Source organism: Dermacentor albipictus, chromosome 1 (assembly GCF_038994185.2).
Source record: "Dermacentor albipictus isolate Rhodes 1998 colony chromosome 1, USDA_Dalb.pri_finalv2, whole genome shotgun sequence".
Classification (NCBI taxonomy): Eukaryota; Metazoa; Arthropoda; class Arachnida; order Ixodida; family Ixodidae; genus Dermacentor; species Dermacentor albipictus.
The window spans coordinates 394556398-394581975 of record NC_091821.1 but is presented as its reverse complement, the minus strand read 5'-3'; the positions used below and the strand labels follow the sequence as shown (position 1 = coordinate 394581975).

The following is a 25578-nucleotide window of genomic DNA, read 5'->3' as shown; positions in this document are numbered from 1 at the left end:
TGCTCATCGCTCACCTGTGAAAAAGATTTCCCGCATGTCTCCAGCCTTTCCCTTCCTCCACTTTTCCTTAATGTTTTCCCTGCATTTTTTTGTTGCTGCTACGTACTTACTCGGCCGCACATTGTTTTGGTTGTTGAACTGAGTCCCCAATTCTTTCCACATCTTTTTCTATGTCGGAATTGACACTGCATCAGTTCTCTTGTTTTCCAGGACGTCCTGGTATTTCTGTACCAGGGCGACAAGCAGAACCCAATCCTCTCCAGAAAAGTTTGCTTTCTTTTTATCCATCACTAAGGCACACTGCATGGGGGCCACTAAAAAATAGATGCAGCATACACACATGGTTGCTCGTAGGATAAAGAAAGAGTAAGGAAAAACAGCACATGTGGCAGCAAAAAAAAAAAAAAAATTCTCGATGTACACAATACTTCTAAAACAAAAAAAAAATGACAAGAAGCAAAACACACAGTGCGACACACATGACATTAGGAAGGCACATGCGATGCCAACAGAATGACGATTATATTGGTGGCCGCAGTATGGCTGCCAGTTTTGGCCAGACAAAAAAAATAATCGACAAAATTTCTTCTAAATGCTGCAACATTTACTTTCAATGTTGTGCTGAGGCTGCAGTCATTTACTTGTGCCTCAATTTATGACAGAAGAATTTAAAATTTTCTAGCCTCACTCCTATTACGCTTGATTACCCAGAAAAGTGAGACTTTCATAAGTGGGCTCTAAGTGGAGTTTTTAAAACTTAGCTCAAAATTTCTGTAAATTTGTACATTTCTCGTACTTTTAAAAGTTGTCTCTTCGCAAAACTTAAGTTCCATTCTTGAATATGGCAGTTGGTTGCGTAATTCATCTCAACACATGCACATCGGTATGAGTCCGCATTTTTCTTTTTTTACCATTGCATGTCATAAATTAAATTATGGAGTTTTATGTGCCAAAACCACAATCTGAGTATGAGGCACGCCATAGTGGGGGACTCCAGAAATTTGGACCACCTGGGGTTGTTTAACATGCACCTAAGTCTAAGTTCAACCATTGCATGTCAAAGTAATGCAGATGGGATACAATAAATTTTGTTTTATTTTTCTGCCATGATCTCGACACACTATTTCTCTGCAGCTTGCTGAAATCGGGGAATGATTGCAACATTAAAACAAAAATTTACGTGAAGACCTCCTCTTTTTGTCAGCAGGAGTCCCAGCCAGATGAAGAGCCAGAAGCACTGGACAACTTTGCCTTGCTGCGTCGGGCGGCTGAGTCAGAAGCAAAGCCAGAGACACCTCAGCCACATCCCTTGCCAATGCCAGAATACGGTGGCTATTATGCACCACTGTCCGAGTTTCTTCCCGAAAGCTCTCTGCCTGTGGTAGGCTTTCACAGGTATGTGGCTACTTGCATACTTCATTTTTATGTACACCATAGTGTGTCAGTGTAGTAGTACGTCCAAACGTGTGAGCATGAAGTCAAGTGTTTAATACGTTCGCTGTATTAAAGGGGCCCTGAGCCACTCTTTACCGAAGTCGAGAAATGCATTTTGCGGGGCTCTTGGGACAAAGGAACGACAACACAGTAGTGCAAACAATCACAAGGGCATTTATTGCACCTTTCATAGACTAATGCGTGCTAGCTGAGTTGCTATTCACAAAACATGCCGATGGGCACGCGACAAATTGCAGAAGTCCGACTCACCACGACCGGATAATTAGCTAATATGTTCACCCCATGCTGGACAGCAACGCCTGGTTGTTCGTGTGTACGGTCACGCAAACGGTGGCGCGTTCGAACGATCGTGTTCGTCCATTCCGGGGTAGGCCTCGCGACACGGTCTCGCAGAAGCATGGATCAGCGCATGCGCAGAACGTCCGCGCCGCTTGCCAACCTCGAGCCAAAGAGGAAGAGCTTTCTCCTTTTTGCGCCCAAGTAACCCTGCTGTTAGGTGGCGTTAGCAGAGAAACACTTGCACCATCTCTCGTACTACCCTGCAAGCATACCAACCGCTGCAGTAAAGCCACGTGGCAAAGCTGGATTACAGGAGACGGGTGCTATCCGAGAAAACAACATGTCAGGGTACGCGTGAGAGTCTCGCATCCCCACAATTTGAAGTAAAAATAGACGATTTCAGAAACACTTTGCCTCAAAGTGTACTTCAATGTGTGCAGCAGAAGCAGAGTTATTGGCATTCGAAGGTTGCCTATGATCCCCTTCGTGCTGCTCTGGCTTCTTCAGTGCCTTGCACTGTGAAAGCTGTGGTGGAGAGGGGACATGCTAACAACGCTCCACTTACTGAATGTCACCATGGTGCAGAGTTCAAATTTTATTTTAGATGGTTTCCGATTTTGGCATCTACGATGCGCCAAACCCGATTGACCTCAGCGAGCAGCAGTACGTTCAGCGAGCAAGCTCATCACAACACCTTGGGGCGACTGTGGTATCAAGACTTTGACAGATGTCAAGGTTGTAGTGCTCTCATAGCTCCTGACACATTTTGTTGTTGCCCTATTGTGTAGTGCTTTGAGGTGGTAACAGGAAACCAAAACTAAATCAAGCTGGTGGGTAATGCCGAATGCCGCTGGAGAAAAATGACATTCACATCACATCGCCCGCAGTAGGGAACAGCAGCGCATTTGGGTCATTACCTACCGAAAGCAGGCAGTTAGCTTCCAACGGCACTATGCCCCATGCACTGCGAAACAGATAGGTGAAAATGTTTATCTCAATAGGGCTGCCAGCGATAGTTATGAATGCGGCGTGTAACGACCCAGGAGGACTCTCACTGGTACCGGAATAAGAAACTGTGTGCACACCAGCGTTCTCAAGGGAGACGGGCAGGCAAGTATTGCGGTGAAGCTGCTGCAGCGGGCGGCTGCTGTTCTCAATCACGCATGCCTTGCGCATTTACTTGTTTACACAGGATCTAGCGGCTGGAAAACAGATCATATGATAGAAGTCCGCAGCAAGGAACAGCAGCACGTTAGGGTTATTGCCCATTAAAGGCAGGCAGTACACTTCCAACGGCAGCGCACGCTGTGAAACAGATAGGTGAAGATGTTTATGGCAATGTTGTTGGTGGCGATAGCTGTGAATGTGGCATGCGACGACCCTGGAAGAGATTTGCTGGTACCGCAATAAGATACTGATTGAACACTGGTGTTCTCTGAGGAGATGGGTGGTTGAGTATTGTGGTGAAGCTGCTGAAGCAGGTGGCTACTGTTTTCGATTGTGTGCGCCTCACACATTTTCTTGTTTACATGGGATCTAGTGGCCGCAAAATGTATCATAAGACCGCAGTGCAGTGATGTACTAAACATTGATGTCAAAAGATCATGTTTTCTGAGAACGTATGAACCGTCAAAAAATAAGTTTAACTCAATTGGGTAATTTTTTGCAGTCTGGATCACGAATGTTGGTGCAGGAAATCATACGTAATGGGATTGTATCGACAAGGTTCTACTGTACAGTGTAACAGTAGGGAGAAGCACACTTCTTGATTGATGTCAGCTATTGGCCATTAGCAGCTGCATATGTGAATATGTTATATGACAAAATATAGCGCCTGTAAAGAGTGAGAAGCAGGCTGCTGTTGGAAAGAGAGTGTTTGAGAAAAAGGTGACCTGGTGCTCCACTTGCGAACTCCACGTGCCATGCGCGACTGTAAAGTTTGGCTGAGATATTCACTGCAGTTTATGCTATCCACAGACTATGTTTCTTTCACCAAGCCCGTACGGTGGTTTAGGACCTCCTTAAACACTTTTTCCTGCTCTTATTTTTAACGCTGTTGAAAGGAGAGTTCAAGTGCAGTGAACAGTACTGCAGCAAATATTTGCTTAGAGCCAGACACATACTGTGTTACGCCTTTGAGGTTAGGCTACATTATTTATTTGTTACTTTCAAAGCAGAAGGTATTACAGAGAGGAGTGGTATACATGAACAACAAAGACATACATGTGCAGCAATAAAGGTTTAACACAACGTGTTGTTTACGGCTGTTTTGCATTGCTTGCATCGTCTGGAATCTTGGCAATGGAAGCAGGCACGCTGTCCAATCCAGATTTAAGTGTGTGATACCAATGGGATGATATATATGACAGATGTGTCATAAGGTATTGTCTGATCCGCACCGATGGCACCGGCTGTTGGAATCTCAGCGCTGCCACCAGCTGTCGGAACCTCAGTGCTGACACCCGTTGTTGCAACCGGACCGTTGGCGCCCGTTGTTGCAAATGGGTCGCAAGCCCCAAGGGTAGCGTTGGCCTGGCGGCCTGGGGCACACTGGAAGCATCCGAAGGTCCCAGCAAAGCATGAGGCGACTGCTAACAGAACAACTTGTTTATTCTAGCATCGCAAGGAGCGGGCGGTCAGGTCGACCGAAGTAGAGAGACGGGAGAGCACGTTACTCAACAGAAGAAATCGGAGCCTCTCTCCTGGCGTCCGGGGGCAGCTGCTCTTATACTCTTGGCGTCGCAGGCAAGAAGGAAGGTCACGAGATGACACCACGTGACAGCGAGCTACGGACGGACTGAGAGACATGTAGAGACAAGGAGGTGACGCATCAGCCGGGCCGGCGCCGGTCAGACCTCCTTGCTTCACACTGGGGGAGCTCCTCTCCCCGGCTGCCGCGCTTTGACAAGCGTGGGCACACACACACACACGCACACACAAAGACACGTGGCACTGAACATGCCGGGACGCGCTCGGCGGGGATGCGTCGCGGCCGCTCCGAACGGGCCAAAATGTCCGCCGCTTTGAATGAAGCCCCGGCGAACGTTGCATCCGCGCAGGCTACACTGCGCGTCGTAGGCGAAACGTAACAGACCGCCCCGCCGGGGGAGGGAGATCCCGATGGTCAGGGGACTGCATCCGCTGTCCGGAGGGATGTCGCTCGATGATGCTCATAACCGAAGTCGGTCGTCCCTCGGCGTTTCTTGAGCGCAGCGCACCGAGAAGGCCTCGTTCTCACGTTCAGGTTCACACAGGACACTGCAAAGTGACTTCGGGAGAGTTGCCATTTTTCTCTCGTTCCCAGCAAGCGTTAGAACTACGCCGAAACTCAGCCGCTCAGTCAGCAAGCACGGCACAACCCTCACTAAGCCATGCCAGGCTCTTTCCCTTTTTATACTACTGCCTAGTTCCTTACAGTAGTCTATAGCAGCACTCAGAACGCGTCCACAAATCGGAAAATTGCACTAGAAAGCACATCATCACTTTGAAACACTACACAAAAGCAATATGTTAAAAATCCTGCCTCAGGAAGAAAAACATCAATAACAAACAATTTTGAGGCTCATTCCCACGTTAGGGGCTTCGACTTAAGCCATCGGCGTTACCGTTGAGACTCCCCTTTTTGTAACGCACCTCAAAGGAATATTGTTGCAAAGCGAGGCTCCAGCGCAGGAGGCGGCCATTTGTGGAAGAGATGGTCTGCAATCATTGGAGAGGGCAGTGATCCGTTTCGAAGCATGCGAAGCGGAGATCGCAGTGAGCGACCGTACACTAGCTCAGCTGGCGAAAACCCCGTAGCCACATGCGGCGCGGTCCTCAATGCAAACATCACCCCAGGCAGAAACAGCTCCCAGTCAGTTTGTTGTTCAAACCACAATGCTCTCAACACGCGCTTCATGACGGAGTGGAGCTTCTCAACGGAATTCGACTGTGGTTGGTACACTGAGCTGTGTAACAGCTTTACCCCGCACCTTTCGAGAAAGGCTGTCGTCAAAGCGCTAGTAAACACTGTGCCCTGATCTGATTGGATTTCCGCAGGAAAACCAACTCGCGCAAATATGGAGAGTAGTGCATTGACTATCTCAACTGAGCTGAGTTCTTTAAGCGGCACTGCTTCAGGGAACTTTGTCGCTGGGCAGATCACAGTCAAAATGTGTCTGTACCCCGTGGCTGTTACCAGCAGAGGTCCCACTGTATCAATAACGAGCCGTCTAAAAGGCTCCGTAATGATAGGTACCAACTTCAACGGCGCCCTCGATTTGTCCCCTGGTTTGCCCACCCGCTGACAGGTGTCGCATGTCTTCACAAAGTGGTCTGCGTCCCGAAAACACCCTGGCCAATAGTACTCTTGCAAGAGACGGTCCTTAGTTTTCTTAACTCCTAGGTGTCCGGACCACGAACCCCCATGCGACAAGCGCAACAGATCCTGACGATAGCATTGAGGCACGATCAGCTGATCGAACTCCACTCCCCTGCGGTCTACATACTTCCGGTACAGGACCCCACCTCTTTCCACAAAGCGAGCATTTTTCTTGGCGATACCTTCCTTGACAATGCAGCGTATGTTTTCTAGGCTGCCATCCTTCCTTTGCTCGGCTATCAATGCCGACCGGCTGACTTTTAGCAACCTATTAAGTCCGTCTGACGTAGGCGCGATGAGCAAATCTGCAGTTATCTCTTCTAACTTTCCCGCACCGGGCATTTCTTCTCCAGTATCTGGTGCGTTTAACGCTACAGACTCAGTTTTATTCAGCTCGGGCGTGATCTGAATATCAGCTTGCTGCGCCTCTGACCCTTTCTCATCGTTCGACAACGTCGGCCCCGCAACTACCGCCTTTGCAGCGAGCTCCCGAACCTTCGATCTGGTTAAGGCCTGAACGCTAGCCTCACCAAACAAAAGCCCCTTCTCGCGCAGGAGGTGATCGGACCTGTTCGAAAATAGGTACGGGTACTGGGGGGGCAGCATAGATGACACTGCCGCCTCCGTCTCAAGTGCTCCGAAAGGACCTTCAATGAGCACTTTTGCTACGGGCAGACACACGCTATGAGCTTCCACGGCTTGCTTGATCCATGCGCACTCGCCCGTGAACATATCGGGTTCTACGTAAGAGGGGTGAACTACATCCATCGTAGCTGCGGAATCGCGAAGCACTCGGCACTCTTTCCCGTTTACGAGGAGGTCTCGCATGTAAGGCTCGAGAAGCTTCATGTTCTCGTCAGTGCTGCATAATGACAAAAACACGACTTTTGTTTTTGTTTCCGGACACTGCGCCGAAAAGTGACCCGGCTTCTGGCACGTATAACACACGTGCGCTTGCCTCGCCTCGAACCGCTTTCTGCGTTCGGCTTCGGCTGCCGCCGTCTCCTTACGTTCAGTCGGACTGCTTTCACTCGCGTCCGCACTACGTGTGTCCCCCTTTGCTCTCATGGGCGTGAACTTCGGCCTCTCAAACTTGGAGCCAAATTCACCCTTTTGACCGTCCTTAGCTCCGCGAGCCCGACGCGTCACAAACTCTTCGGCTAGCTCAGCGGCTCTAGCCACCGTACTAACGTCTGGCCTATCCAAGACCCAGTAGCGCACGTTCTCAGGTAACCGACTATAAAACTGTTCTAGCCCGAAACACTGCAGAACTTTCTCGTGGTCACCAAACGCTTTCTCTTCTTTGAGCCACTCCTGCATGTTTGACATAAGCCTGTAGGCAAACTCTGTATATGACTCACTTTTGCCTTTCTCATTTTCTCGAAACTTCTGACGGAACGCCTCCGCGGACAGCCTGTACTTTTTTAGCAGACTTGATTTCACTTTGTCGAAATCCTCTGCCTCCTCTCTATCCAAGCGAGCAACTACGTCGGCCGCCTCGCCGGGTAACAAAGTGAGCAAGCGCTGTGGCCACGTTTCCCGAGAGAACCCCTGCTTCTCGCACGTTCGCTCAAAGTTTACCAGGAACAAACCAATGTCCTCTCCAAGCTTAAACGGCCGCATCAGGTCAGTCATTTTGAACAATACCCGTTCTCCTGCACCGTGTGCCTGACTTCCATTACGAGCGCGTTCCATCTCTAACTCGAGACGCTTCATTTCCAAAGCATGATCGCGCTCTTCTTTTTTTTCTTGTTGCTCTCGCTCTTTTTCTTTCTCTTGTTGCTGTTCTTTAAGTTCGCGTTCCTGTCTTTTTGCCGTCTCCCTCTCCTCAATGGTCTCAAGGCATTCCGACAGCTCGTCATCCTCAGCTCCTAACTCAAGAATAGCCCTTAGCAGTTCTGGTTTTCTGAGTTTGTCTGAGACATCCAGACCCAACTCTCTTGCAAGCTCCAACAATTTCGGTTTGCGCAACGACTTCAAATCCATGGCTGCTCTGAATGCTGCTTTCTCTACTGCCTACTATTGTCTTGCTGCAACTAACCCGGCAGCAACGACAACCACAATTACCAGCTCTGTTTCTGACACTAACAAAAGCCTGGCAAAACTCAGAAGAAGAAAGTCCCGCACTCACCAAACCTCGCAGCCAAGAATTCAGTGCAGTCGTTCCGCTGCAGGCAACCAGTCATCACACAGGGATCGTTGCACTGCTCCCGGATGGTCGTTGTGCTGCTCAGCATACAGTCAACCGCATATCTTCACTGCAGGCCTCCGTTGTCGCGATCTCACCGCTGGCAACCAGATGTCTGATCCGCACCGATGGCACCGGCTGTTGGAATCTCAGCGCTGCCACCAGCTGTCGGAACCTCAGTGCTGACACCCGTTGTTGCAACCGGACCGTTGGCGCCCGTTGTTGCAAATGGGTCGCAAGCCCCAAGGGTAGCGTTGGCCTGGCGGCCTGGGGCACACTGGAAGCATCCGAAGGTCCCAGCAAAGCATGAGGCGACTGCTAACAGAACAACTTGTTTATTCTAGCATCGCAAGGAGCGGGCGGTCAGGTCGACCGAAGTAGAGAGACGGGAGAGCACGTTACTCAACAGAAGAAATCGGAGCCTCTCTCCTGGCGTCCGGGGGCAGCTGCTCTTATACTCTTGGCGTCGCAGGCAAGAAGGAAGGTCACGAGATGACACCACGTGACAGCGAGCTACGGACGGACTGAGAGACATGTAGAGACAAGGAGGTGACGCATCAGCCGGGCCGGCGCCGGTCAGACCTCCTTGCTTCACACTGGGGGAGCTCCTCCCCCCGGCTGCCGCGCTTTGACAAGCGTGGGCACACACACACACACGCACACACAAAGACACGTGGCACTGAACATGCCGGGACGCGCTCGGCGGGGATGCGTCGCGGCCGCTCCGAACGGGCCAAAATGTCCGCCGCTTTGAACGAAGCCCCAGCAAACGTTGCATCCGCGCAGGCTACACTGCGCGTCGTAGGCGAAACGTAACAGTATTCATTTAGAGTAGGGTTGAAACTATAGATCTTATGAAGAAGGCACAATCGTGCACATTTATGACGGGATGAGAGTTCAGGTGGACTAAGGGCAGAAATGTTTGTGTGCCATGCTTTGATGCAAATAAATGAACCTCAGAGCCATCTACTACAGCATCTCTTCTATCCCCTGTGTCATTTTAGGACGTTGAGTCCCCATCAATCAATCTGACTATGTCTTGACAGCATGATTTCTCGAATGGTTGAGTGTTTTGCCTGTTTTTAACATGTATGCTGGATTGCTTACCATAATTGTTTTGGGATAGGCTCTTCACAGGGCTCGATAATTAATGTCGATGATATATGTCTGCAACTGAAATAACCTGCAGGTAGCCCAGGCCAGTGCACAAGCACAGTGGTTCAACAAGGTTCACAAAGATAATTCACAAAGTCGTCATAAGATCGTCACAAGTTTACTACAAAATTTATCAAGATACATGAGGCTGCAATGAGGTGCAGTAGCAATTGCACTGACTGTACTTTGGGTTCATGTGGTACTTTTCTTTTTTCTGTCCAGATGTAACTTGGCGGTCATGCTACTTACGGATGTTGTGGTGAGCGGCGTGCCTCTGGATTGGGGGCCTCACCTGCCCATGCTGCTCCACGTGCTCTTCCTTGGGCTCGACCATGCTCGACCACTTGTGCACGAACACTGCACTCGCCTCTTGCTCAATTTGCTTGTCGTTGTGGCTCAGCACAGGGACCACCTGGGGATTGCACGCATCCTTCTGGACAACCGTGTTCGTCAACTGGGTTATGGCATACATTCGCAGCCACGTGTGCTCACCACCACCAACTTTACGGAGCCAGTGTCAATGATTGATGCCGCGTCTGCTCACCCTACACCAGCAACTGCAGCCACCTTGGTTCAAGACCAGTCATCAACCAGCCAGTGCAACACAGCTACCTCATCGTCAACAACAACAACTATGACAACGACGATAACCACAGGATGCCAAACCAATGCTCAGTCTAGCAGCAACCAGCCTAACTTGGAGTCCACTGTGCGAATCAAGCTGGGAGGCACAGACCTAGAACAAGATCTTTGTTGTTTACGGCCCATTGAAGCAACAATCAAGGCCCTAACTGACTTCCTTGCTTCTAAGAAAGACTCACCCCTATGGGCTTATGAAGATATCACAGCCAAAGTGTGGACCGTGAAAAGTGCGGAGCAGCTGAGCACATTTGTTCATCATGTGGTGACCGTGTTCAAGGACTCGCTTCCGCAGGCTCACATAGAGCAGCGGTGGGCACAAGTTGCCCTGCAGCTGGCACTTTCGTGCTCATCACGTCACTATGCAGGCCGTTCGCTGCAGATCTTTCGTGCATTGCGCGTGCCAATAACGACTCGCATGCTGGTTGACATCTTGTCGCGGCTTGTTGAAACTGTCGCCGAACAGGGAGAAGACATGCAGGGTTATGTAACAGAGCTAATGCTCACCCTTGAGGAAGGTGTTGACTCTCTGGACACAAACCTCAGAATTGATGATCTGATGCGAGAGATTTTTCAGTCAGCACCAAATATTGCTGGTAAAGATAACCGAAGGAGTGCTCCCCCACCCTTGGACTCTCCAGTTGGAACCCCGTTTGTTTCTCACATACGCAGCACTTCGTACTCAGTCTCCTACTCTGGAAAAAAGCTGCCCGAAAGTCCAACATCTGACTGCCGTGAGTCCAGGTCACGTGCATACACAGACGACGAGGCAAGATTGCGGGGCAACAGCCTGGGACGTTCTCGCAGCGCTCTCTCACTGAAGATGGCTGATGAACAGTACACTCAAGAAGATAAAATGACCTTGTTGGCACAGTTCTTTTGGATCGCTGTGTCCCTTCTTGATTCTGACTATGAGCATGAGTTCCTACTTGCCCTGCGCTTGTTGGACAAGGTGCTCAGCAAGCAGCCGCTAGAGAACACAGACTTCCTGGAAAAAGTAGATAAAATCCAGCACCAGATGAAGTGGCCTGGCTTTCCTGGACTGCATGCACTGCTGCTTAAGGGTTGCACCAGTCCAGCTGCATTTGACCAGACCATCAACATCCTTTGCCAGCTGACCCATCACCTAGACGTGCCAGTTGTGGACCCTACAGAATCGCTGGCTTTCCCATTTCATGTAATGGCACTGCTGCCGTACCTACTCTTGAACTTCGATGACCCTGCTCCATTGTGCGTCCGTGCTGCAAGGGCCATTGCCCAGGTGTGCATGGAGCGATCGCAAAAGCTGGAAAACCTTGCCACAGTAATGACTCTCTACAGCCAGCACTCTTTCAGCAAAGAGAACCTGCAGTGGACCAAGTGTGTGGTCAAGTACCTCTATGACGCCTACTCTCATGTATTCATTGGCATCGTCTCTTTCCTTGTTGAGACAGTGGAAAAAGGACCTCCCTCATTAATGCAGCATATGCTCAATGTCCTCTACTGTATTCTCCTCTACATGGACATACAAAGTGCGGCACAGACAATCAATGCTGACCTTCTGCGAGCCATTGCTCGCCACGTGGAGGGCTCTCACTGGAAGGACGTGTTAAAGATCTTGAAGCATGTTGTGGCTCGGTCATCCAGCTTGGCTGCACCACCTTCGTCAGTTCCTGCGTCCCTTTCGGGTGTAACCACAGCTGATTGCATTAGCATTGCCTCCAGCACTTCATTTGCGGAATCCGAGTTTTCTGCCAAACGAGAGCTGCCCGGTCGCACCATTGATTTTACGTTTGACCTCTCCATAACTCCCGTCGTAGGCCTAAACCCAGACACCAAAGAGGAGTCTAATGAGACCAAAGAAGAGAAGAGCTCCCCAAGGCGTAGCTTGTCGCATAATCATTCTTTCAGTGAAAATGGCTCTCTCGGTGGCTGGAGGCGCCCTTGGCTGTCACAGGGACGAACTCGTGAGCATCTCATCAGCCTGTTGACGGCCTGTGGCCAACGTGTTGGGCTTCCTAAAAGTCCCTCGGTCATTTTCAGCCAGACCAGCGATGTTGCCGAGCGTCAGTCCTCCATGTGCAGCAGCACGGAGGAGGTGTCTGCCACCAACAACGATGTCTCGGCTGACAGCAAACTGGACGATGGCACGCACAGTGACCAGCAGTTTGGCATCTTCAAGGACTTTGATTTCCTTGAGTACGAGCTGGAAAGTCAGGAAGGCGAGAGCATGGACAACTTCAACTGGGGAGTACGGCGCCGGTCGCCCCCCAATTTCGAGGTGCAGTGCACGGGTGCGGTCCAGCCCTCTGGATCTGACTCGAGCATCACTGTGCGCTACAGTGTCGCGACACCCAGGCGGGAAGAGTCCTCTGATGATGATGCTGGTAGTGTTTCACCCCTTTACGATCACTCGGAGCTGCCAAGTTGCACAAGCAGCCTTGTCTTCCCTGCAATTTCATTACCTCTTAAAGGCAGCTTTCGGAGACCTGGAAGCCCTGTGTCAGTATCATCACAGAGCTTTGTCAGTGATGGTGACCTCACCCTTAGCAATACTTCTCCGAGCTTTTCTCCACTTACTGCGACTGCACCGCCACTTGATGATGCGGAAGATGCTTGGAGAGCGAGCCTACGCCGCCTGATGGCTGCCTCCCCAGAGGACACCAGTTCCATCTACCAGACTCTGGGGCGCCTGCTACGGGAGTCATTCCGCAAAGTCTCCCGCATGACACGAGAGTCCTGCCAGCTACTGTCTGGCACTGACTGCCTACGCCGTGTGACTGCCCTGTTTCTCAACGTGCTTGATGTGCTGGCCACTCAAGCGGAACTGCCCTTCGTCTATGTAGACCCCCAAGTGACTTCCATAGTAAGTAACTCCTCTAGGCATAGCTTGTGTGTTTATTTATTTATTTGCATTTGCACACTAACATTGTGGCAGTTATTTGTGGCAACAGTACCTTTTGGTTTGGCTGAGTTTGGCATAAAACCAAGTTTTGATTATAAAAGTCATTAAGTCACAGTTATACTATGACCCTTATATGTTCCTTCCTTTTCCACTTGCACATTTTCACCTTGGTTTTGACCTTGTAAACTGGGGGTGTGCGAATACTCGAATATTCGATTTCGAATAGAATTGCAGACATTCGGATATTTCGATTCACGAATCCATGATCTAATATTGGATATTTGGAACATTAACTTCTTTAAAGTATTGGTACGTTCGGTGAATGATGCAGCCGTGTTTGGTGCCATGATGTGTGCAGCATTCCCATGGCGCATGACCTTTATCGGTAGAAGGTTCGACCAGGTCGACCGAATCGATGAAAACCACTAACGCTACTTTGAACAGAGGGAACAACAAAAGCAGGGCATGTGGAAAGCATGAAAGCATGAGTGAAGATGAAGTGAATTAGCCACCGGAAGGCATGCTGATCATATTGAATGCACGAGTTCAGTGTTCACACATGCAGATTTGTGCAGTTTGAGCTTTCTACTTACATGCTAGTACACAGGTGAACTTGGCACACGTGCTCGTGGTAGTTGCCAGCTGGTTGACCGTGGACCTGAATGCTGCTTTAACAGCTGTCAATCTAACTCATAAGCATAATCTTGTGACCGATCATTGATGAGTCCTATGTAGGAACATAATAATGACAAGCTTTCCCCAACGGCTTGCAGCACATTATCACAGGGGCCGGCGCATGTCTAGCCGCTAGGTCTAATCGAAGCTGCATCGTTGGGTGTTCGGAACTAAAGTTACAATTGCTGAATTAATGCAGATCTATTCACATTGCTTGCACGACCCTCAGAACGCCAACAAAATGCCTCGCTAACAAAAGTGACTGCACAGGATGACCATTGCATGTTCACAGCTGCCATCTTTGAGAAATACCGTTCGGTGGCCCCTCCTTTCGAATGTTATTTGTATGCACACAACGGTCTCTTTTTGTAGTTTTGAGCGACCCGTCACAAGACTAGCTTTGGATTTACATGGTGGGCTTGAAAATATCATGTGGCAGCGCATTGACTTTTGGCTGCAGATGAAAAAAAAAAGAAAAGGGGGACGGGGGAGAACATTGCGCGAACTTGCCATGGGCTTCCTGACTATTTGAGGACTCATTACGATCAGCATCGACTGTGATCAATCTGTATAGCACCAGTAACCGCGCGGAGCAATGGCAAATGACTTCGTGTGCTTTCCCCACTTTTGTCTGTCGTGCAGATTGGCCTTAATGAGCTGACGGTAACCCATAGAGACTACCTGCCATAAAGAGGGAAAAACCCTCCTGTTTTCTGGAAGGAAACTAAAAAGCAACACTTTATAAGAAATAGAAACTTTCTATTAAGCACTATTAAACTGAAATACACATTTGCATTTAGTGCAACTTTGCTATTTCCTTCAACCTCAGAGGAAAAAAAGCACTTAGACAATCCTGTTTGATAGACATTCTATAAATAAATATTTTCCAGACCTTCATATGTGAACTGCACATACTAATTTGGTGCTCCCTTTAATAAGAGTAAAGAGCATACTATACAACTCGATTCTTATGTACCTAAGTTACTGATAGCTAGCACGGTACTTGTTAAGTAATGCGATTAGCCTCCTGAGCATGTGTAGCCCTGTCTTTTGCACAGAATTTGGAAGCATGAAAGTTTGTAATAAGATTTCTGATATTTGATATTCTATTCGATATTCAATTTGAAATCTACTATATGGTATTTGCACACCCCTAATTATTGCTGTTAACAGAATCCAGCAACGACGGATGATTGTGTGGTGGACAAACATGCTGCTAAGTACTCAAATAATTCTGAAAATGCTCTGTCGCCTGTGTTGTTGTTGGAAAAGAAAAGCAGATGAACTTAGCTCTTGTTTGCCACTATCTTGTTCATTGTAAAGCTGGTAGCTTAAAGGGGCCCTGAACCACCCCTCGGGCTTGGTGAAATAACATGGTCCGTGGGTAGCATACGCTGCTGTCAACATCTCAGCCAAATTTTGCTGTCGTACATGGTGCGTGGAACTCGCAAGCAGATCGTGAAATCACTTTTCTCTCTAACGCTCTCTTTTCAACAGAAGGCCCTGTCCTCACTCTCTTCTGGACGCTTTATTTTGTCATCGGATGCTTTATTTCATCATTCCCTTAGACGGCTGCTATTGGCTGATAGCTGACATCAAGCTGCGATCGGCCGCATGGCATAGATACCGCAGCCGCTGCAGGGTGCCGCCACGAGTCCACTAGCTAAGCACACTGCGGCTCGCTAAGTTTGGCTTATGTTTAGCGCGTCATAGGCACCAAAGGTGGAAGTCGTGATGTCTACATTAACATCCGAAATGAAATTTGAACTGAGCGCCACGGTGACGTTTAGAAGGAGGTGCGTTGTAGGCACGCCCCACTGCACCATAGCCTTCGCAGTACAAGGCATTGAAGAAGGAACGGGAGCACAGCGGAGGCCGTGTTTGATTGCCAGCAACTCCATTTATGCTGAACGCATCGAAGTACTTTTGCAGCGAAGTATTTCTGAAGTACCCTATTTTCACTTCAAATGCCTCTCTCTACTTCGATAAAAAGTGGTTCAGGGACCCTTTAAGTTTTAGCTCATGCCAGAAAAATAAGCTTTTTCTTGACTTCAGCCTTCCAAGCTTTAGTGTCTGCAACATGTCTGCATGTGAATTTTGTGTTCATTTACTCTCATTTCCACCACCTGTATATGCTACAGCTCATCGTAATGTAATGGCCAGGCAACAGCATTTTGTTTGATCTCTGATGGTTTCTCATCCATGTACTTATTAAGCAATCCAGGGGCAAAAATGTACACAAGCTCATCACCATAGTGTTGTTATCATACCCTGCAGGTAACGTGAACAAGCACTGTCATGGCTACATATGCATATATACTGACAAGTGGATAAAAATTCGGGGGCACCCCATCTCACAATGACTGTCAACAGTAATGCATTTAGCGTTGAATCAATGTAGCGACACAACACATTGCTACCGTCGAAATGAGTTATGAGGCGTGTACTGCAGCAGGATTTCTATGTTGTGCTTCCCTAACAACACTTGGCGCCATCTAGCACCGCCACCACAAACTCTGCGTACAGCCTTCGACATGTGTGGCACACCGGTATGTGCTAACGGTGAGAAATGCATCATGTGGCAACCGGGCTCCTTTTTCCTGCTTATTTCTGGACACGCTGCGTCATCTAGTGGCGCTGCCAAGACGTATGCACATGGCATTCTAGACAAGAAAAGTGGCACACCGGTGCCTGCAAAAGCTGAGAATTGTTCCCTCGCTTGTCACACACCCAGTGGCACAGGCTTAGTGGCCCAAGTTGGTGGGAGGCTCATTGAACAGTGGCACATATTCTGTGCATTCATGGCACAGCCTACTGAAGTGTTAGTGTGAAAGACGTTCATTGAAAAATGGAACACAGCCAGTGCATTTGTGGTGTGGTCTGCTAAAGCATCGTGTTGTCCTTGAGGAACCCTTGTGATATTGGCTCGATTCCACTCAGCATCGGATAAATTTAAGGGATCTTTTTCGTAATTGTAGAGCGGCACATTGCCATTGGCATGTACCTAGCTACCCAAGTTGGCATCAAAGACATGTATTGAAGAGCAGCACACACCTACTGGCACATACCGAGTACTCCAAAGCCGGCATCACAAAGTTTTTTTGAACAGCGGTATCTACCAAGTCCCTCATCTGCAGTTACCCATGTTGGCGTGAAAGAGGCTCATTGAGGAGTGGTACGTACGTACACATTGCCACATACTCTGTGACAAGTTGTTCTGATGGTTGGTTTTGAACCCTGTTCCCACAGCACAGCAGCCCGATGCGCTACCCATTCGATCACGGACTACCCGTGACTCAGGTAGGCGGAACAACAGTTAGGTACATAAGTACATAGATACACACAAGCATACATGCATAGACAAATAGCATTCAGAACGTGCGTGAAGTACCCTAATAATGCTAGTGCATTAAAACAACTTGTTTATGATATTGTTACGGTACATTTGTACGGGACCGTGAGCGAAAAGGAAGAGGAAGTGGTAGACTGTCTCCTGGAGCTATGATCTTTGTACCAGCCTGCGCGATTACCACAAACTTTTCTTCATTTAACTAGTTGCATATACATTTGTGCATCAGGCTTCCTCTCTGTAACATTTGGTGGAGGTGCTGGGTAGTGACTAAATTTCGCCCTTACTTGTTTGGGTGCCCATTTTTTGTCATCACGAACCACCATGCCCTCTGCTGGCTATCGTCACTAAAAGACCCGACTGGCCGCCTTGGTCGCTGGGTGCTCAGACTTCCGGAGTATTATTTTGTCGTGATCTACAAGTCCAGCCGCTTACATCTAGATGCCGACTGCTTGTCTCGTCATCCTGTCGATCCTCCTGGCAACAATGTACAGGATGCCAACACTTGCCTTCTGGCCATTTCTGACTTTCACGACATAGTTACTGAGCAGCGAAAGGATGGCTCTCTCCGGTCGATCATTGAGTGGTTGACTTCAGGACAATCAGATTGCTCGACCAGAATGTTTGTGCTCCATGGCAACATTCTTTATGGATGCAACACCAGCTCTCATGGACCAAATTTTACTGCAAGTTGTCCCTCGTCATCTCCGTTCTGCTGTTCTTGCTGAGCTTCACGACGCACTCACTGCCAGGCACCTTGGCACCTCCCGCACTTATGACAGAGTTCGACGTTGCTTCTTCTGGCCAGGCCTTTACCGCTCTGTGCGACGTTACGTTGCGGCTTGCGACCCCTGCCAGCATCGAAAGAGGCCATGTGCACAGCCTGCTGGCCACCTTCATCCAATCGATGTTCCCACGGAGCCTTTCTTCCGTGTCGGCATGGACCTTCTTGGCCCCTTACCCACATCCATAAAAGGGAGCAAATGCATAGCTGTTACCACAGTCTATTGTCACGTGGTCGTGACCGATAAAGATAAGTACACGTGTCACTATGCTTGAAGTCAACACTGAACTGGTGAACACATCTCTTTTTTTCTTTCTTTTTTTTTCCTAACATAGATGGTAGCAGACATCATATAATAGCTTTTAAGATATTTTACTAGATGGTAGTAGGCATTCCTTGCATGCAGGAGTTTCTCTATTTGCATGAGATTTTCTGCGGTGAAGGCAAACATGGGGTGTTGTCCATGTGGCACAAAAATGCAACATGTTCCTATTGATCAGGTAATGATAGTCAAAGAGACAAGAGCATTGACTTTGTGTTTCTCTCTTTGAGTGAAGATGGCAGCAATGGCACTCTAGATGACGTGAGCCAGAAGTGCTGTATTTTGAGTACTACCAAAGTACTGATAGTTCCCATTAGTTTGAACAGCATCTGTGAAAGCACACTACAACGTTACTACTGTCACTCAAAACAATCTGTCTCTCTTGTATGAATATCCAAGAAGTCAAAAGTGGGTAATTCATATTTGTAAATAAGTATTTATTTTTCGCTGAATGAGATTTGCAGTCGTACATTTGTACTTTAAACATGTTCTTGAAGCATTTCACATCAGAAAAAAAATATGAGGCCTGAAGCAGTTGTAACAGGCGCCACCTATGACTTTGTATGAAAGACCATATGTGAGGCTGTAAAGTCACAAAGCACAAATTAAGGCTTTATGCCTTAATGGTGCCTCTGCTGGTCCTGGTTCTGGCTTCTCATATAACGAATTGCTGTCCTTTGACTCTTTGACTCCTTTGACTGTCCTTTGACAGATTGCATGTTCTTCTTTCTTTCACCATGCTATTAGGGCCGCGGAGGAGCAGTGACAGAGCGTCTGCGATGCCTGGTGCTGGAGGAGCAGGAGCACTGGGAAACGTTCTTGGAGAAGCGGGAGCATCTGGTAGAGGCAGCAGATGCCGTGCGTTCGGGTGCCAAGCTGGAGGCCCTTGGGGAATCCCTCTCCCAGGAACTCCTTCTGGAGCAGCGCCTTGACCTGTGCCGTGCACTCTACCGGCTACACTTTCAGGTCTCTGGAGCTGCCTTATGGTGACTCTCTATGCTCCTCTAAAGCAGTATTGATCAGCCAATTGTTCAGGAAATATTAGTAATAAGTCCTTGTGATATGAATATTTAAAGTGAAGCTTTCATTGTGGTGTCTGACTGGTTTAGATGCTTTGGTCGGTGGTGTTGGTTGGACTCTAGAAAAAAAGGAAAAGGAGTGGCAGCAAGAAGAGGACAGTATGATAGCAAATAACACAAACCAGTTATTTAGGGCAAGCGTTAACATAATCAATCTTCCACCAAAGAGTGGAGATGGCATAAGCATTGGGGTTGACATGAGAAACTGGTACTTGGTTAGCCGCAGTAATGAAATGGACTTGAATGGTTCACTTATGGCATCTTCAGATGGTCACCGCGATCTTCTGAATTCGAGCGAACCGATTACAGGGCCACTTTGGATCCAAGAATATCTTGCACCAACTGAACAGCTGGCTGCTTTTTGGAGCAGTGAGAGGAAAGGAAGCAAAAGCTGAGGGTACTTCCGGTAACGCAGCCAGTGCTGCCACCAGTGCCGCCACCAGTGCCGCCACCAGTGCCGGCAGCATTGAGACAGGTTTAGGTCTGAAACATGGCAGCATATGAACGAAGTAGGAGTCCTCCTTCAGCACAACCATAACAGCAGGTGGGGTCACATGACCAGGAACTGGCCATATTTCTCGGCTGCTTTGACGGCAATACAGGGTTTCGTCACTCTGATCTGGAGTCAAGCAATTGGAAATGACCATCCAAATGTACTGGAGGGCGCCTTTTTGACCATCTGTATGTAGGCTTTTGGGAGTGCTTTAGCACGCTCAAAAATGACCATCCAAAGATGCCACTAAATTGGGTCTCATAGCGCATGGAATCTGCATGCTTCGTAATTTCACGTGAAAGTGCTTATATGTGTGGTGAGAATGTCAATTACTTTCACCCCACATGATGCCCTGGGGAGGAATTTTCTGTTCATTATGAATAAAACAAAAAGGTGAACAGACATCTAAGACGAAAGGATGCTTTTTATTTGCAAATTTTTTTTAATTGCATGGCTTTTGACTTGGAATGCAAGCTGTCTCACATCTTATGGCATCTTGTAAGACAGCTAGTTAGTAATGTGAATGTGAATCTTTCAATTTGTGCAAATGGTTTGTGCAGCCTTTAATGTGATATAGTGGCATGTTGATATGTTGTTCTTAGACAATTGCACATGATGTATGAATCCAGCTTTGACTTAAGCGTCCAGACCCACTTTAGAGGCTTAGAAACATTGCATAGTGATGTTGTGATGGCTGGCTGGTTACATGGACTATAGACTGACCAGAAATTTCTGAACCACTTGTAGGATGCACTTATGCCATATCTGTGCTTGTGTATATCTGCAGCACATACCATGTTTTTTCCTAAGTACAGGTGAGTGATGGGACTGACTTAGATGCATGCCAGCTTACAGATAAAGCGACAGCCTTTTTGAAATATTTTTGTGTTAATTTCTTGAGTAATAAAATCTAAGGTGAGAGATGTAGGAAAGTAGATGTACATTTGTGTTGGGTTGTGTTATAACCCTGTCACATGGGCACCTGCGAACTCCACGTCAAGGGAGTTGCGCTCCATGTCACACAATCTCCCTTGTGCCAAGGAAGTTAAATGGAGATTTTGGCGAAGGGAGTTCGGCAGTGACCACCACGGTTGGATAGATTACTCTCGTGCCCAGATAGCTACAGCTGCAAAGAAAACCACGCAAATAAAATCGTCATAACTGGATCACTGACAAATTTCAGCATTATTGTTTTTGTTGCCTTGGTTTATAGCCACGTAATGGGAGTTTTTAATTTGTTTTTAAGGACGTAGCACTTGTGCCCTCTACACCAATGCTTCCCCGTGCCGCATGGGGAAATGTCGTTCCGTCATTTAGTTTGTTTATCCGCTTTGTCACTCATCTGGAAGCAGTTCAGCTCAATGCAAACTCATGCACACGCACGATTACACAGCTCAGAATCACAACTCGAAGTGCACCAGTCAAACAACGTGACCGATGCTGCCCATGCACTAAAGCAAGAGCACAGTGTGGCCAGCATTGCTTTCAAATTAGCTATGCTTGGAAAACAAGTCTTGCAGTAACGTACAGCAAACTTTCTTGCTGTGATTTTATTAGATTACATATTACATTAAACAAAAACTACGGTGACTGTATATGTGAGCAGTTGCATGGGAAAGTAAGCGCAGGAGCATAGTTTCTGTCTCATGTGGCACCGGTTGAAAAGCTCACATTGTGCCATGTAACACACCCACAACTCCATTGCGTAGATCTCCATTAGGGAGTCTCTTGTGGGTAGCCGTGTAGCAGGGTTATTAGTATAAATAGGGCTTATTTTGTGTAACAGATGCTGAGAGGTAAACAAGACAATATCAAATGGTTGTCGCATGGTGTTTCCTTTGTGCTTTGTATTCATAGTGTTGTCAATTTCACAGTTTTACATTTCTCAGAACAACAGAAAGCTGAGCTAGTTGGTAAGGATTCAGTATGCAAAAAAGAAATAAGGCGTGTAGACAGGGCACAAGGGTAGAGAAGTGGACAACACGAACGCCGACTATCAACTGAAAGGAGCACTGAGGCGAAAAAAGAAAGAAGACACAAAACTCATCTGCGCATGCTCAGGAATGGCAACACCACGTGTCAGTCGGGTACAGGTGCCGGTCAACGTGAGAGATAGCTGTTAAGGCACTTAATCTCTTCCTTATGTAAAGTAATCGAAGGCTGACTCACGCGCGCACTTCCACCATTATACATATGCCATGCTTCTACCATAAGACGCGTATCTTCATTCTTATGCCTGAACAATATTGCACATTCATCTAAATCTGGCGTGCAGTTACAATCTCGGCAATGTAGCGAAAGATTAGAAGGCGATCCACCGCTTAATGACCTTTTATGTTCCATTAGCCTCTGATTGATACACCGTCCCGTTTGCCCTGCGTAGAACTGGCCACAGCTAAGGGGAATATTATAAACCTTACCCATACGACAGTCAGTAAAACTGTTGTTTTTATTGTGCTTCACTGGACAAATATCTGTTCGTTTTTGCCTTTTACCCGCTCCTTTTTATTCTGTACGGCAGCGCATATCTTACCTAGCTTATTGGGAGCAGTGAAAGCAACATTAACATCATATCTACTTGCAACTTTTTTAGGCCTGTGCGACACTGAATGAATATACGAAATAGCCACTACTCTTTTTTTGCTATTGCTACTTTCTGTAATCACGTCCGTCCCTCTCGAAACCAACTTCTTTAGGTGCTCAGCCACAGTGGCCACTGCTACACTAGGATAACCTGCTTCTAATAGGCGCCGGACCTGCGCATTAAAACTGGTGCTCATTTTGTGCATGCAGAATCTGGTGAGGGAAGACTTAAGGCATGACATGGCAATTTCGTTTTTTACTACATTGGAATGCTTGGATTGAAAGTTTAGCAACGGCTTCGAAGATCTTGGGGAGTACTGCCAACAAACATGATTTTGTTTGAAGATCAAGGAAATGTCAAGAAACTGAATTACGTGTCGCTGAGGAAATTCCTTGTTAAACTTTAATCTTCCCCCATGTCGGCGTTCGTGTTGTCCACTTCTCTACTCTTGTGTCCTGTCTGCACGCCTCACTTCTTTTTTGCATAATGATTACATTTCTCTTTATTTCTTTATGTATTTCCTTATGCATTTCCTTATGCTCAATATTAGAGGTATGGATAATGCTCGGTAGCTGCTCTACTTTTTGCTGGCTCCCCTGGATAACCAATATTAACCTGTTCTTAGCACCTGCTCACTTTCTCATTTTTGTTTTGACAGATGTCCTTGTGTGACATATTACATATTACTTCACCTTAATTGGGTGCTTGTGTATTTTCTTTTTTCCCCATTTGTACCAAGCGCATCCATAGGCTTTTTTGCGTGAAACCATACTACACATACACTTCAAATAAGTATCATGAAGTTGTGTCGGGTTAAATAAAATATGCTTATTCAAGAAGAGGAAACTACAGGTAGGCATGCAACACGGTAGCAAATGAAGCTGTTAGACATAAAACTTCCAAGATGAACTTGCCTAATTAAAGGAGAAAACAGCTTTGCGTTGGCTCATACTCGGCATTTGTTGCACTGAGCTGCGTTTTCAGTTTTTCGCAGATCCATGCTCTTTCGTGCACATGTACAGAGTGGTCGACTGTTAAAGGGAACACTTGAGGGCAGGGCATGTCCGGATTTCCTTCTTTCACAAGAGTACAATTGCCTACATTTGCAGCAGATAACCTCTGGCTGGTAGCTCTGATTCTTTTAGACACCTCCCCTGCTAATGAGCACATCATGGGGGCACGGTGGCCTGCATCAAGCCACCATCCTCCTCAGCTCACCTTCCCATGTTTTTCCTCGCACCTACAGTAAACGGCGCGCGAGGCATGATCTTATTGCCCCTAGACTTTATACAGAACCTAGGCTCCTTCCGGCACATGTCGTTGCATGTTGATGGAGGATGGACTTTTTCACGAGCAGGGACAGTTTTTGGTATTGTGCACCGTACCGCACAATTGATACGGTGCTATATGTAAATGGGCTCTCCTGAGTTTGAACTCCGACCTATCAGAACAAACTTGCAAACCCCTTGGAGTTCGAATTAACGAGATTCTACTGTAAATGTACTATCGTGCTCAGTACAAGTTACAACACAAGAATACTTTTCTTTTTCTTTCTTTTGTGTGTGTGTGTGTGTAGGTGCTGCCATACAGTGCCAATATGGCAGCATGGCAGGGCCGAAACAAAAAACTTGCTCAACACCATTCCGATTACTGGTAGCACCCCGTTTACAAGAAAAATGGCACTGCTCATTTTTATTGAAAGAACTGACAGGTGCGTGCCTGTGTTGCAGCTCTTATTGAGTGTGATAGTACATGAAGCTGTTGCAAAATTAACAAGACAGGCTTGCTGTTCATCACTCGTTTTGTGCTCTAAGAGCCATCTCCAGTTGGCTGATCTGTCAAACATGATAATGAGACAAGTTTGCTATATATGCCACAGTATTACGCAGTGTTCTACGAATGTCCTTTGAAAAAGGCTTTTATTTTCCAGCTGCTGTACTGTCAGAAGCATAATTTCTGACTCTAGAAAAGGTGCAGAAAGGAAATGTGGGGACAATGTGATCACTGGCTCGTGTACACTCCCTCTCATCTCTCTTTCATGTTCTCACACTGTGAATGTATTCAAACCTGTCCAGTTCATGGTTCTCTTTAATTAAGCAACCTTAAAATACTTTGGTGACCTGGCAGAACAACCAAAATAATGGAGTTGATTTGGACTTATTGATGTTAATGAATTATGCAAGTTTGACTCAATAAGCCAACTGCAGCGTCTCATTCACAGAGCAAGAAACGTTGAGTAGTACCAACTGTGCTCTCTGGTGTAGCCAGTTGATGTCACAACTGTTTTGGGTTCGCTCAGAACTAATGTCTGGTAGATGAGAATGGCATCAGTGTTGTCCAATTACCACAGTTGCCATAACAACCATGCATGGTTGTATTTACTGCCCCCAGGTGCTGCACTCGTTGATTCCCTCTTCTTACCTACCTTTTCTCCCCTGCTTCTTTTTTTGCTTTGTATTACCCATTCACCAATGAAAGCTCTGGCCTTAAGAGACCTGGGTTTTGTGTTGTTACTTTCACAAACTCATGTTTTGCAGTTTCTTATTCCCTCAATTTAATGTTGACTTTAATTTTTCGAATTATTTTCTTGTGTTCTTTATTATTATTATTTTTTCATCTTTCACCCTGATCACCTGTTGCAGTATGTCCGGCACTTTGATTGGCTAGCCTCTCCAATTCTCATTATGGTCTTTCTCCCTCTCATTCTTCATCACTGTCTGTCATTATCGCTTGCTTTAATCACCACTACTGCTCACCTCACATGGCTCGAGTTACAAGTCATTGGAAAATGTGGTTGATGACAGCCTGCCATGTCATAAAGTCCTACTGGGGGTTTCTGCTTTGCTTCAGTAGTTTTTGCTGTGCACTCTCAGCTGAGCGGATAATGCCGGTTCACTTCAAGAGTAAATGCTTCGCTACAGGTCCTGCTGCTGCTAGAGGGCTACCGGCGCCTGTTAGAGCAACTTGGCTGGGCTGCGCCACAGTGGCAGCTGGCCGACCTGTCCCAAGAGCTGACGGCCGTGCGCAGCGAGGTGCTGCGTTCTATTGAAGACACTGAGAGTGAACGGCTTTCGCCACCACCTCCTCAGGGTGCTGAATCTGCTGACCCCGAGGACACCCTGGCTGCACTGCTCAACGAGCGACGGTGGGCCGAAGTGGCCAGGCACCTGCACGGGTGGGCTTTTGTCTCAGTTTGCAGTGAACATAGACAACAGACACAACAGATGTGGCCACCTCTCTTTGCTTCTGTTGAGATAGTTGTGGGAAAGGCTGTCTTTTGAGCTTTTCCCTAAACAAAATCATGAGCTTCCCACTGTACAGGGACATCTGCG

At 47.4% G+C, this 25578-nt stretch overlaps 1 protein-coding gene across 2 annotated transcripts in view; it reads left to right on the top strand.

Moving 5' to 3' along the window:
* Positions 1-25578, top strand: part of fry (Protein furry) — a 47881-nt gene that overhangs the window by 17058 nt on the left and 5245 nt on the right. Inside the window, exons 6-9 of one of the 2 annotated variants that reach the window (XM_065447745.1) lie at positions 1205-1395; positions 9660-12921; positions 18838-19056; positions 25168-25421. In XM_065447745.1, coding sequence (XP_065303817.1) covers positions 1205-1395; positions 9660-12921; positions 18838-19056; positions 25168-25421 — 3926 coding nt within the window. The remainder of the gene's footprint in view (positions 1-1204; positions 1396-9659; positions 12922-18837; positions 19057-25167; positions 25422-25578) is intronic. The other variant, XM_065447747.1, reaches the window with a different exon arrangement.